This window comes from Ranitomeya imitator, chromosome 3 (assembly GCF_032444005.1).
Source record: "Ranitomeya imitator isolate aRanImi1 chromosome 3, aRanImi1.pri, whole genome shotgun sequence".
NCBI lineage: Eukaryota > Metazoa > Chordata > Amphibia > Anura > Dendrobatidae > Ranitomeya > Ranitomeya imitator.
The window spans coordinates 793,892,502-793,905,821 of record NC_091284.1 but is presented as its reverse complement, the minus strand read 5'-3'; the positions used below and the strand labels follow the sequence as shown (position 1 = coordinate 793,905,821).

Below are 13,320 nucleotides of genomic sequence, written 5' to 3'. Positions count from 1 at the left end.
CTACTGAGTAACTTTGACATAGTGGGAATAACCGAGACATGGTTAGATGAAAGCTATGACTGGGCACTTAACTTACAGGGTTACAGTCTGTTTAGAAAGGATCGTAAAAATCGGAGAGGAGGAGGGGTTTGTCTCTATGTAAAGTCTTGTCTAAAGTCCACTTTAAGGGAGGATATTAGCGAAGGAAATGAGGATGTCGAGTCCATATGGGTCGAAATTCATGGAGGGAAAAATGGTAACAAAATTCTCATTGGGGTCTGTTACAAACCCCCAAATATAACAGAAATCATGGAAAGTCTACTTCTAAAGCAGATAGATGAAGTTGCAACCCATAATGAGGTCCTGGTTATGGGGGACTTTAACTACCCGGATATTAACTGGGAAACAGAAACCTGTGAAACCCATAAAGGCAACAGGTTTCTGCTAATAACCAAGAAAAATTATCTTTCACAATTGGTGCAGAATCCAACCAGAGGAGCAGCACTTTTAGACCTAATACTATCTAATAGACCTGACAGAATAACAAATCTGCAGGTGGTCGGGCATCTAGGAAATAGCGACCACAATATTGTACAGTTTCACCTGTCTTTCACTAGGGGGACTTGTCAGGGAGTCACAAAAACACTGAACTTTAGGAAGGCAAAGTTTGACCAGCTTAGAGATGCCCTTAATCTGGTAGACTGGGACAATATCCTCAGAAATAAGAATACAGATAATAAATGGGAAATGTTTAAGAACATCCTAAATAGGCAGTGTAAGCGGTTTATACCTTGTGGGAATAAAAGGACTAGAAATAGGAAAAACCCAATGTGGCTAAACAAAGAAGTAAGACAGGCAATTAACAGTAAAAAGAAAGCATTTGCACTACTAAAGCAGGATGGCACCATTGAAGCTCTAAAAAACTATAGGGAGAAAAATACTTTATCTAAAAAACTAATTAAAGCTGCCAAAAAGGAAACAGAGAAGCACATTGCTAAGGAGAGTAAAACTAATCCCAAACTGTTCTTCAACTATATCAATAGTAAAAGAATAAAAACTGAAAATGTAGGCCCCTTAAAAAATAGTGAGGAAAGAATGGTTGTAGATGACGAGGAAAAAGCTAACATATTAAACACCTTCTTCTCCACGGTATTCACGGTGGAAAATGAAATGCTAGGTGAAATCCTAAGAAACAATGAAAACCCTATATTAAGGGTCACCAATCTAACCCAAGAAGAGGTGCGAAACCGGCTAAATAAGATTAAAATAGATAAATCTCCGGGTCCGGATGGCATACACCCACAAGTACTTAGAGAACTAAGTAATGTAATAGATAAACCATTATTTCTTATTTTTAGGGACTCTATAGCGACAGGGTCTGTTCCGCAGGACTGGCGCATAGCAAATGTGGTGCCAATATTCAAAAAGGGCTCTAAAAGTGAACCTGGAAATTATAGACCAGTAAGTCTAACCTCTATTGTTGGTAAAATATTTGAAGGGTTTCTGAGGGATGTTATTCTGGATTATCTCAATGAGAATAACTGTTTAACTCCATATCAGCATGGGTTTATGAGAAATCGCTCCTGTCAAACCAATCTAATCAGTTTTTATGAAGAGGTAAGCTATAGGCTGGACCACGGTGAGTCATTGGACGTGGTATATCTCGATTTTTCCAAAGCGTTTGATACCGTGCCGCACAAGAGGTTGGTACACAAAATGAGAATGCTTGGTCTGGGGGAAAATGTGTGTAAATGGGTTAGTAACTGGCTTAGTGATAGAAAGCAGAGGGTGGTTATAAATGGTATAGTCTCTTACTGGGTCGCTGTGACCAGTGGGGTACCGCAGGGGTCGGTATTGGGACCTGTTCTCTTCAACATATTCATTAATGATCTGGTAGAAGGTTTACACAGTAAAATATCGATATTTGCAGATGATACAAAACTATGTAAAGCAGTTAATACAAGAGAAGATAGTATGATGCTACAGATGGATCTGGATAAGTTGGAAACTTGGGCTGAAAGGTGGCAGATGAGGTTTAACAATGATAAATGTAAGGTTATACACATGGGAAGAAGGAATCAATATCACCATTACACACTGAACGGGAAACCACTGGGTAAATCTGACAGGGAGAAGGACTTGGGGATCCTAGTTAATGATAAACTTACCTGGAGCAGCCAGTGCCAGGCAGCAGCTGCCAAGGCAAACAGGATCATGGGGTGCATTAAAAGAGGTCTGGATACACATGATGAGAGCATTATACTGCCTCTGTACAAATCCCTAGTTAGACCGCACATGGAGTACTGTGTCCAGTTTTGGGCACCGGTGCTCAGGAAGGATATAATGGAACTAGAGAGAGTACAAAGGAGGGCAACAAAATTAATAAAGGGGATGGGAGAACTACAATACCCAGATAGATTAGCGAAATTAGGATTATTTAGTCTAGAAAAAAGACGACTGAGGGGCGATCTAATAACCATGTATAAGTATATAAGGGGACAATACAAATATCTCGCTGAGGATCTGTTTATACCAAGGAAGGTGACGGGCACAAGGGGGCATTCTTTGCGTCTGGAGGAGAGAAGGTTTTTCCACCAACATAGAAGAGGATTCTTTACTGTTAGGGCAGTGAGAATCTGGAATTGCTTGCCTGAGGAGGTGGTGATGGCGAACTCAGTCGAGGGGTTCAAGAGAGGCCTGGATGTCTTCCTGGAGCAGAACAATATTGTTTCATACAATTATTAGGTTCTGTAGAAGGACGTAGATCTGGGGATTTATTATGATGGAATATAGGCTGAACTGGATGGACAAATGTCTTTTTTCGGCCTTACTAACTATGTTACTATGTTATGTATGTTACTGTTACTGGTACAGCTTACATTACTGACACATAATTACCATCCAGGACATTACCTCCTTCTTTCCTACATATCCTACCCCTCTGTCCAAAGCCAGGGGCTGGGCACAGTCTATCCATAAATAGTGTACCCTTGACAACTTTTGAGAAATTCAGCCCTAACAAAACTGGTTGTCTACAGAGGGTCAATTCAAGCTGTTGAAATGCCCTGTCAGCCACCCGAGACAAGTTAACCATCACTGATTTTGTGCCCTTTTGGAGATTCCCAGAAATGCCCTTATATGTTTTTTGTGAGGTTTCATGGCCAGCTCTGTATTGCGTACTCTGATACTACCACCTGGTGGGCCTCAGGAATCGTTAAGGGCTTTAAATTGACCCAAGCATGAAGCTTGGAGTACATCTCATAACTGATATAACAAGTAAGAACTGGTAACTTCGAGAACCTGTCTTTATTCTGTTGTACAAATTTCTGGCCATACTGTTTTTAGGAAGGTGACTTTTTCAGTCCCTTTGACACCAGTAATGTTGGCTTCTGACTGGGCCAGCAAGCAAGGTGTTTCAAGGAGGTCCCTATTCTCCCAGGGTTGCAGTCGGTGGCCATTATGTCAGGAAGGTCTTCCTGTTCCTCGGTTGTTGTATTTTATAGTTGACCTCTTCCACCTTTTCCATCACACATCAGGGTCCCTGCCACTTTATATAGAATTTGCTGTTCACAGTGGACACTCACTAACTCAAGTTCCCGAACCCCAGCTTTAAATTGTCTCACGCGAGCCGACCTATTATACCCCCTCTCACTTTGGTCCCGAAACCCAACAGATCTATATGCCTAGCCAGATGCAGAAAATTATTATCCACTCTCGACTCCTGGGGAACACCATTTAACACATTTTTCAAAGTACTTTTCACTGTTAAGTCCCTGCTCTGGGCAGTTCCAAATTTGTTGTGGGACTTCTCCAGGTCAGGGATATTTTCTTCAGGGTATGCTTCCTTATCTTCCTCTCTAGCCAGTACAGTGTAAGGAAATTTACCGGTTACATCCGACTCATGGTGGCATACTGAACTACTGGGTGCTACTACTTTAAGTCCCACAATAAAGGAAAATCTCATCCAATAACAATAGCATGCAATAAGTCCTCTAAAATTCCTACTTGGTGGGACACAGAACCACAATCTGTGCGCATGTCCATCTGGGTGTCACATTTCCACCAGAATCTGGTCCTGCGACTTCTGCTTCTGTCACCAGGTGACGCCACTTTCACTCTCCGGGTGTTGCTGGTGATAGAAGAGATGTCAGATCCAGAAGCTCTGGACAGTCAGCTCTGTCCAGCCACTAAGGTTAGACTGGCTAAGATCTGCTGTGCTGTGTAGTCTGGCAGTGTGGGTGTGTGTCCTCTCCAGCTGAAGTTATCAGCTCCCTGCCCAGCCAATTAGAGAGCAGCACACCCACCTCTTACCAAACTCTCCCCGCTCCAATCTGTCCTGAATGCTGCTGCCAGGATCATATTCCTCACCAACCGTTACACCGATGCCTCTACCTTGTGCCAGTCATTACACTGGTTACCCATCCACTCAAGAATCCAGTACAAAACTACTACCCTCATCCACAAAGCACTCCATGGCTCAGCACCACCCTACATCTCCTCCCTGGTATCAGTCTACCACCCTACCCGTGCCCTCCGCTCCGCTGATGACCTCAGGTTAGCATCCTCAATAATCAGAACCTCGCACTCCCGTCTCCAAGACTTTACACGTGCTGCGCCGATTCTTTGGAATGCACTACCTAGGATAATACGATTAATCCCCAATCCCCACAGTTTTAAGCGTGCCCTAAAAACTCATTTGTTCAGACTGGCCTACCGCCTCAATGCATTAACCTAACGATCCCTGTGTGGCCTATATTAAAAAAAAAAAAAAAAAAAATTAATTAACTGGTTCATGCAGCTTTACATGAACACCCAAGCCTTACACTATGGCTGGTCCGAATAACTATAGCAATTGTTACCATCCACCTCTCGTGTCTCCCCTTTTCCTCATAGTTTGTAAGCTTACGAGCAGGGCCCTCACTCCTCTTGATATCTGTTTTGAACTGTATTTCTGTTATGCTGTAATGTCTATTGTATGTACAAGTCCCCTCTATAATTTGTAAAGCGCTGCGGAATATGTTGGCGCTATATAAATAAAAATTATTATTATTATTATTATTATTACTAAAGCTTCCAGCTTGCTGCTGAAAGCCACCAGATACACCGTTTGTGTTTCCTTGTTTAGGTGTGTGTTTTCTGCTCCTGCTTGGTTTTAGTGTTTTTCCTGTTTTCACCTTGGCATATGTTTCTGACTATTCTTACGGATCCTGATTTTCTCCTTGATGTGACCTCTCAGCTCTGACTCTGCTTAGCGACCATTCCTGCCTCTGAACAGCAACCTTTCCATGGAAGCATTCCACTGGATCCTGTTATAAAACCAGATCCCTGTACAGGGGTTAAAGGGTATAGGGATTTCGCTGGAATATGACAGATGGGGTGACTTGAACCAAGTCTGTCGGAGGTAACTTTTTAAGCCAGGTGTTATACTGGGCCATGAGATAGTTGGAATCCCCATGGATACACCCCACATCTAACCTCTTCCAGGGGACTAGCAGATTAGGAAATTTGGCAGTTAATAGGGTAACCAAACTCCCTGAGTGCTGGAGTCCACTCAAAGTAGCACCGTTCACCATCACCTGGCACAGCTGAAGTCCTTCAGCAGGGTGAGGTACAGTACTGCACGCGGGATGTGCAAAATTGAGAACTGTCAGCCTACGGATCAGTCCATCGGTTCTTGGACCATAAGACATTGGGATGCTATATGACCCGGGGTTTGACACAACAGACAATGGTGCAAGATGTATTCTTTGAAACTGGCCTAACCCTTCCTGGGTCTTTGTGTGCCCCTCAGTGTGGACTTGGGGGTCCCAAAAAGGTGACCTCAGGCTCCCTTGATTGCTCAGGAAATTCTCCACAGCAAAGTATCTTTTCACTAAGCTCACAAGGTCATCTGCATTCTGTGGGATCTCCCTGGGCAACCCAGTTTTGCATGAACTTTGGCAGAGAGTGGATAAATCAGTCCTTTACCACTCTTTCCACCATCTGTGCCGGATAGCAGGTCTCAGGCTGCAGCCATTTTTGCACCAGGTGTAACAGATCAAACAACTTGGACCAGGGAGGCTTCTCCGTTTGGTAGCATCAGAGGTGCTCCCGTTGCACCCTGATGGCCAGGGTAATGTCCAAACGTGCCATAATCTCCACCTTCAGCTTACCATACTCCATCGTATCCTGCAGGGCAAGGTTGTAGTGGGCTTTCTGTGTATCTCCAGTAAGGTATGGAGCTCGGATCTTTGCCCATTGCTTTAGGGGCAGTTTCTCCCTGTCTTCCACCCTTTCAAAGACAGAAAAGCCTCAGCGTCTTCCTCTAGAGTCATTTTCTGCAAGGCCTCAAGTAGTACTGTTTGTGTCACACAGATACCATCACTTTAGCTGGGAAAAGATGCCGTCTCCCAGACCCGGATAGCTTCTGTCAAGGGAGCCATCTACTGCTGATCCTGCTGCTGTTGGTGCTGAAATTGTTGCTGCTGCTGCTGAAACTGGTGTTGCAGTAGGTTCACGCTCCCGGGTAGCCAGTTTGATATTCATGGCACACGGTTTTATATCAAAACAGCATGTACTTTATAGTCCATCATAAACTTTAACGCTCCAAAACAAAAACAGCATTCCTTCATTATCAATGGAGAAGAAAAACAGTCCCTTCCTTCAGGCAGAATGAAGCAACTCCAAACAAACACCAGTTTGGTTGGTTCCAGCACACCTCTCTTTGCAAAGCAGACTAACCAGCAGCTCTGCCTTTCTCCACTCACTATCAACACACACCACTTTGCTGAACTAACCAAGCTGCTGGTAAACTCCAGACTGAATCATAGGATCATCTTTTCCCAGCCAGGTTCTTTTGGATATTCCAAAAACCCGGACCAAAAATCCAGTCACATTAAACCATCTCAGAAAACTAGTGTTACTGGTACAGCTTACATTACTGACCTTACCGCCTGCTTTTCTACAATATGTGCACCTAAATGTGTCAATTGATAACATAAATGACAATACATTAGAGTAAACCTTGCCTTATTACTGTTTATTAAAAAACCCAAAAAATAATTTATCAATTTAAGTCTTCCACAACATTAAGATTGGGATTTACTTTATTTCCCCTAGGTCGGAAATTCAAAAAGTTTCACAGAATGAAGCCGGTAAGAGAGATGGAACCGGTCATTCAGCAGCCCAGGACTCTGGATACGCCACAGACTCTGACCCAAAGACTGTCTACGTGTCAAACTCAAGAAATTCAGTACATTCCAGAACTGTTGCAGATTTTGCAAAGTATAGAGCCTGAGGTGGTCTATGCAGGGTATGATAACACTCAGCCCGAAACACCAAGTGCTCTGTTGTGTAGTCTCAACCAGCTGTGTGAACGGCAACTCCTCTGTGTTGTGAAGTGGTCAAAATCTCTACCAGGTAAGCAGTCATCCACTTACAGTGCTAGGATTTATGCTAAAAAAGTTCCTTTAAACACCTCAATACTTTCCCAGAAGTTCTAAACAAATACAACAATGCAGCACCACAGATGCATTAAGTACCGTAGTGCAGTGCCACTGGCAGCAGTATTGCCATCCCCCACTAGTAGCACCATGAATCCTATACTCACCCCTTCACCACTGGTAGCCTTATTGTTGCCCTGGAGGCATCATTAATTCCATTTCCATTCCCACCTCACTGATCCCCTTCTCACCCGCTCACCCAGTTTCATTGGACACTGCTTAGCAACCCTCCATAACTGGAGGATTTTAGACTCTTCTGACCCCTCTCCCACTAGTTGCATCGTTGATCACCTCAGCTGACTGTAAAGGGTGTCATCTGAATATCTACTGTACAGACAGAAAGCCAGAGTCACAACACCCTGAGGAGAAATGCCCGGATTTACATTATTTACTGCTTTTAGCCCTTTCTCCTGCTGCTTCATAGTACACAGGAATTCATCTTATATTGCTTCTTATATAACTCCCACTTGTAGCATCTCTGGTCACCTCAGCTGACTGTAAAGGGTGTCATCTGAATATCTACTGTACAGACAGAAAGCCAGAGTCACAACACACTGAGGAGAAATGCCCGGATTTACCTTATTTACTGTTTTTAGCCCTTTCTCCTTCTGCTTCATAGTACACAGGAATTCATCTTATATTGCTTCTTATATAACTCCCACTTGTAGCATCACTGGTCCCCTCAGCTGACTGTAAAGGGTGTCATCTGAATACAGTACGAACAGACAGCTAGAGTCACAACACACTGAGGAGAAGCTCTGACCAGATTTACCTTAGTTACTGTTTCTACCCCTTTCTCCTGCTGCCCCATAATACACAGGAATTCATCTTTAATTGCTTCTTATATGACTACATCCAGCATGAAGTAAGAAATCAGTACAGATCTTCTTTGTGTTTCCATGCTTCACACTCTCAAACTGTCCCCATACATTGCTAACTTCCTGCTCAGATGCAGGAAGTCTCAGACATTTGTGAAAGTAGTGAGACAGCAGAGAGATCTTTAGCTTCTCTCTAACAGCCAGAAATTTTATTAATAAATAAAAAAGTGTTTTTTTTTTCCAGATTCTATATATTTGAGACAGATATTATATTTTTAAGTTTTTATTTTCATTAAGTTCTTAGAAAAGGTCCTCTTTAGGTCCACCAATTCATCTCTAGTATGTTCCTACTCTCTCTTCACAATATTTGTAATTCAAGTAAATACATTTTTTTTACTGTTCTTAGCATAATTTGAAAGAAAGAAATATGACCTTCCTGAAGAATTAAAGGGTCATTGATTATGAATAAAAATGTATGTACTAGAACAGCAATTTTTAAGGGACTATGTTGCGACTGTTATACTGATGAAACTTCAGACCAGGATGTGCTGCCTCTACATGGGTATTTGAATTTTAACAAATAAGAGAGATGGTATTGACTTTGAGTACCTGACACCATTTTAGCTACAGAATCAGGTATTAGGAGAGTTATCCTATCTAGTGAGGTGATATGGAAACCCCATCTTGGTTTTTCCATGGGTCCACATAGTCTACATAAACCTCAACTGTGAAGCCACTTTCCCTCTTTTGATGTCCACATGGTCATCTAAGTAGATGTAAAATACAATGTGATTCCATTCACTTTGCTATGTTACAAAAAATTCTTATAATTTTATGGTTTCATCTTTGATTGTAGGATTTAGAAATCTACACATTGATGATCAGATTATCCTCTTGCAATATTCGTGGATGAGTTTGATGGTGTTTGCCATGGGATGGAGGTCGTACCAGCATGTCAGCGGACAGATGCTTTACTTTGCCCCAGATTTAGTATTGAATGAGTAAGTATTTAACGTAGAACATAAGTTCACTTAGACCTCTATGATGCTGTAGGTTTGGATCAGTAGAATTGTGAGGGACCTGAGTTAGAAATGCATATTTTGGACAGATAAAGAGTAACTAAACTTGTTTTTTTTATTTAGTTATTGTTCAGGCATCGCAAAAGTTATACAATTCTGGAACATACTTCTATACCTTCTCTCTCAGTGCTATATCAAATGCACAATTCATGCTCCTTTAGAAGCTGCTTTCATCTGCTGCTCAAAGTAGGGGAATTTCCCTGTCTGAGCCTCTCTGCTCTCCATTCCAGTACTGAGTCAAGAGAATGACCCTACTCAGTTTATAAACCAAGTACTATTGTGGCTGAGCAGCAGTCAAAAGCAGCTTCTAAAAGCATAAACTAGCCATGCGAAACAGCACCGCAGCAGGAAGTTTGGGAGAGAAAACAGGAAATTAAGGTAGTGAAGTATCTTACAAATATTCATTACTTTGCAGAGCTGGAGGTGAAAAAAAAGTTTAGTTACTCTTAACAGATCCAGTACACACAATAGAAGCTATCAGCATCATTTTTGCATCTGTTTGATCCTAAAATGGAGACGTTTGTTTCCTCAGACAACGGATGAAAGATTCATCTTTTTATGCCCTTTGCCTCTCAATGAGACAGCTGCCACAAGAGTTTGTCAAATTGCAAATCACCCAGGAGGAATTCCTCTGCATGAAGGCTCTGCTACTTCTGAGCACAAGTGAGTAATGTGTATATATGCAGGGATATGGGGAAAGAATTGGATTTTAATAAAAGATGGTGTCAACATGAAAAATATACTATTACTGGTGACTGCTGTCTATTCATGCGCAAGTTCGATGAGCTGTATGTTATTTTTTCTATGCGCTGCAAACTTTCCTTTGAATTCCTTGCAAATCCACATCACAGCTGCAAAATCAGTATGGGTTACATAGAGTTTTGCAGATTTTATGAAATGCGTAAATGGGGCTTTGAAAATCCCCTATTTTATAATTTACTCAAAACGCGTAATAAACGAAATTATACTTTGAAAAGAGTTCTCCTAAGATGAAACTGGGGTCTCATGTTCCCAATTTAAAGGCGAGGTGGTCACACAGGCAGTGTGGCTCCATTCATTGTTCATGCGTTTGACGGAGATAGCTATGCGGTTTGGCAGAATAGAAAAATGTAATTGACCATCTGTAAGAGCAACTATTGGGTTAATTATCTAAAAGGTTGAACAGCTGGAATCAATGTTATCTCCGATCACTGCCATTACAGTATGAGCCTGACTGTCAGTTAAAGTCAGGATCTCATGGTGACATCTTGTTAAAGTCTGAATTATGCCTTAAAGGGATTATCCAGGGCTATTTAATTTATTTTACTACCGGCCTAAGAACTAACAGCCATGTAGTTGTTACCTACCGGCCAGTTGTGCCCGGTGGCAATCACTTCCAGCACAGGGTGTTCCTACCAGCGATTCAGCATCTTCCTCTGATGTCACATTTACAGAGCAGCAGCTTCTCTTCCACCCTGCCTTGTTGACAAGGAATGACTGTTGATCACATGCTGATTGACAGTCGGCTCCCCACTTCCTAACTGTGGGGAGACAGCTGTCAATCAGCATGACCTTGGCAGACACGTCCTATCGACAGAGCAGTCCGGAAGAGCTGCTCTGTTGACATGGAACAGCTGAATCGCCTGCAGGAGTGGTCAATGACTTCTCCGTGCCGGCGCCGTGTAGAACAGGCAGGTTGTTGCCTCTGTTAGCAACTACGTGTCTATTAGTTTTTGAGACCATAGTAAAATAGTCGTAGACAAACCCATTTAAAGAATACTTTTGATGCTTTGTAATTGAAGAGGTATTCATTCCTATTACTTACATAGAAATATCCTTTATTTTTCAGTTCCTTTGGAGGGTCTTAAAAGCCAAAGTCTATTTGATGAGATGAGGTCAAACTACATAAGAGAACTAGCAAAAGCGATCAGCATGAGACATAAAGGAGTTGTTGCAAGTTCTCAGAGGTTCTATCATCTTACCAAAGTTATGGACTCCATGCATGAAGTGAGTGCATCCTTAACGATACCCCTTAAAGATTGTGTGTCTTTTACTTTTATTTAATTGATATCTGGTACAGAACAGCAAAACAAAGGATCATAAAAATAGTAAGACGTTAATAAATAAGTAAAAAAAACATAAAAGTAATATAAAGGATTCACAATAAGCCAGTAGCATCCTACTGATACACCTGAGAAGACATATTACTGGCATCATGTAGATGGTAATTCTGGTAACTATAAACACTAGAGATGAGTGGATCTGGCAAATTGGAGTTTGCCAAATTGTGCAGATTTTTCTCGACTTGCAACAAAGTTATTCCCCGCCAATTGAATGTTCCATATTATACTCTGGATTCTTTCCAGAACCCAGAGCATAATAATAAACGTAATGTGTAATACACAAACGGAAAAAAAACCTAATTCTTCTCTTGTTGCCTCACTGCTCACTGCCCATCGTCCAGTCTTTAGAGTCTCTTCATTCCATCGCCCACCACATTTTCACCGATGTCTTGACTCTGGAATGGGACTTCCCAATGCAAACGGGCCTCATATCTCTGTGCATCGTAATATAGCAATGTCGTAACATCATGACGTGAGCTGTGACTTTTGAGGCTTGGTTGCGGTCGGAAGTGTTGTTCTAAAGTGAAGACACTGGAGATTCAGTGCAAGACGGTGGAAAGAAGAAGTTGTGAGGACGGGATAGCAGGCAGTGACTAGTGGAACGGCCAAAAAGGTGAGTGATATGGTGAGTATTAGGTTCTTTGGTTTTTATTTTACTTTTTGCCAATATTCTATGGCTCAGTGAAATGGTGGCCAGCTGAGTTACACTTTGCTGAATTTGTGAGAAGCAAATTACAAAAAAAATCCATGTTTTGTAGAATTCACAATTTTTGGGAAAATTCTAGTAGAATTCAATTCCATTCGAATTAATTCATCCATCTCTAATAACACTCTTTAAACTTTTGGTAAACGCAATATGTGAGTGATGCCCAAATATACAGCCTCACGTTTCATAGATATATCTTTTTGATAATTTCTATCAGGACTCAAATCACTTTTCTAAACAAATTATTCAATCTACTATAATGACAGAGGAGCAAAATCCTCAACAGACGGCAACTTACATCACAACCACTGGGTGGACACACAGAACATAAATCTCTTCTGACACGGCATTGCAAAATTGGGTATTTTTCAAAGCTCGTCATCTTGTGTAGAGACAAGGAAGGAGACATTTCTTATTAGCAATTGACTTATAAAACTCTTATTATGGATATTACTGGGATTATTGGTAATAACTCCAAAAACAAAATCAAGTGATGTAGTTGTAGTGTAGGTAGCAATTTAGCAGCTGGCAACAACGCGTTTTGAACCTCACCTTTAAAGATCCTAGATTTTCGCCCTTGCGTCTTTTACATATTTGGACACATTTCCAAGTGTAGTAAGGCTACTTCTAACTGTAAAAGAGGACTATGTCCTACGTTTGTCTGAAGGTAGCCTTGACCTCTGAATTCTACTTTTTATCTATTTCTGATTTTAGATGGCTAAGGAAATTCTTGGTAAAGAAGTAAGATAACAACAAGTAAAAAAATAAAATAAAATAACAGTGTGTTATGCCTATATCTGAGCAAAACATATGCAGTCTAGCTGAATTATATTCTATTGTTTAAAAGGCGGTAATCAGTGTTAGGCTGCCGTCACACTAGCAGTATTTGGTCAGTATTTTACATCAGTATTTGTAAGCCAAAACCAGGAGTGGAACAAATAGAGGAAAAGTATAATAGAAACATATGCACCACTTCTGTAATTATCACCCACTCCTGGTTTTGGCTTACAAATACTGATGTAAAATACTGACCAAATACTGCTAGTGTGACGGCAGCCTTAGACGGGGGAGTCCTGGAGCCCAGCAGAGAAAAGGATCTTGAGGGCCACCATCCATCTATGTAGAGCATGTCTTCTTATGCTTATAATTTGCATT

The 13,320-nt window shown here is 41.5% G+C and overlaps 1 protein-coding gene across 1 annotated transcript in view; it reads left to right on the top strand.

Moving 5' to 3' along the window:
• The window catches only part of PGR (progesterone receptor), a 169,616-nt gene that overhangs the window by 125,935 nt on the left and 30,361 nt on the right, over nt 1–13,320 (top strand). The window contains exons 4-7 of the mRNA XM_069759186.1: nt 7,078–7,377; nt 9,135–9,279; nt 9,890–10,020; nt 11,186–11,343. Coding sequence (XP_069615287.1) covers nt 7,078–7,377; nt 9,135–9,279; nt 9,890–10,020; nt 11,186–11,343 — 734 coding nt within the window. The remainder of the gene's footprint in view (nt 1–7,077; nt 7,378–9,134; nt 9,280–9,889; nt 10,021–11,185; nt 11,344–13,320) is intronic.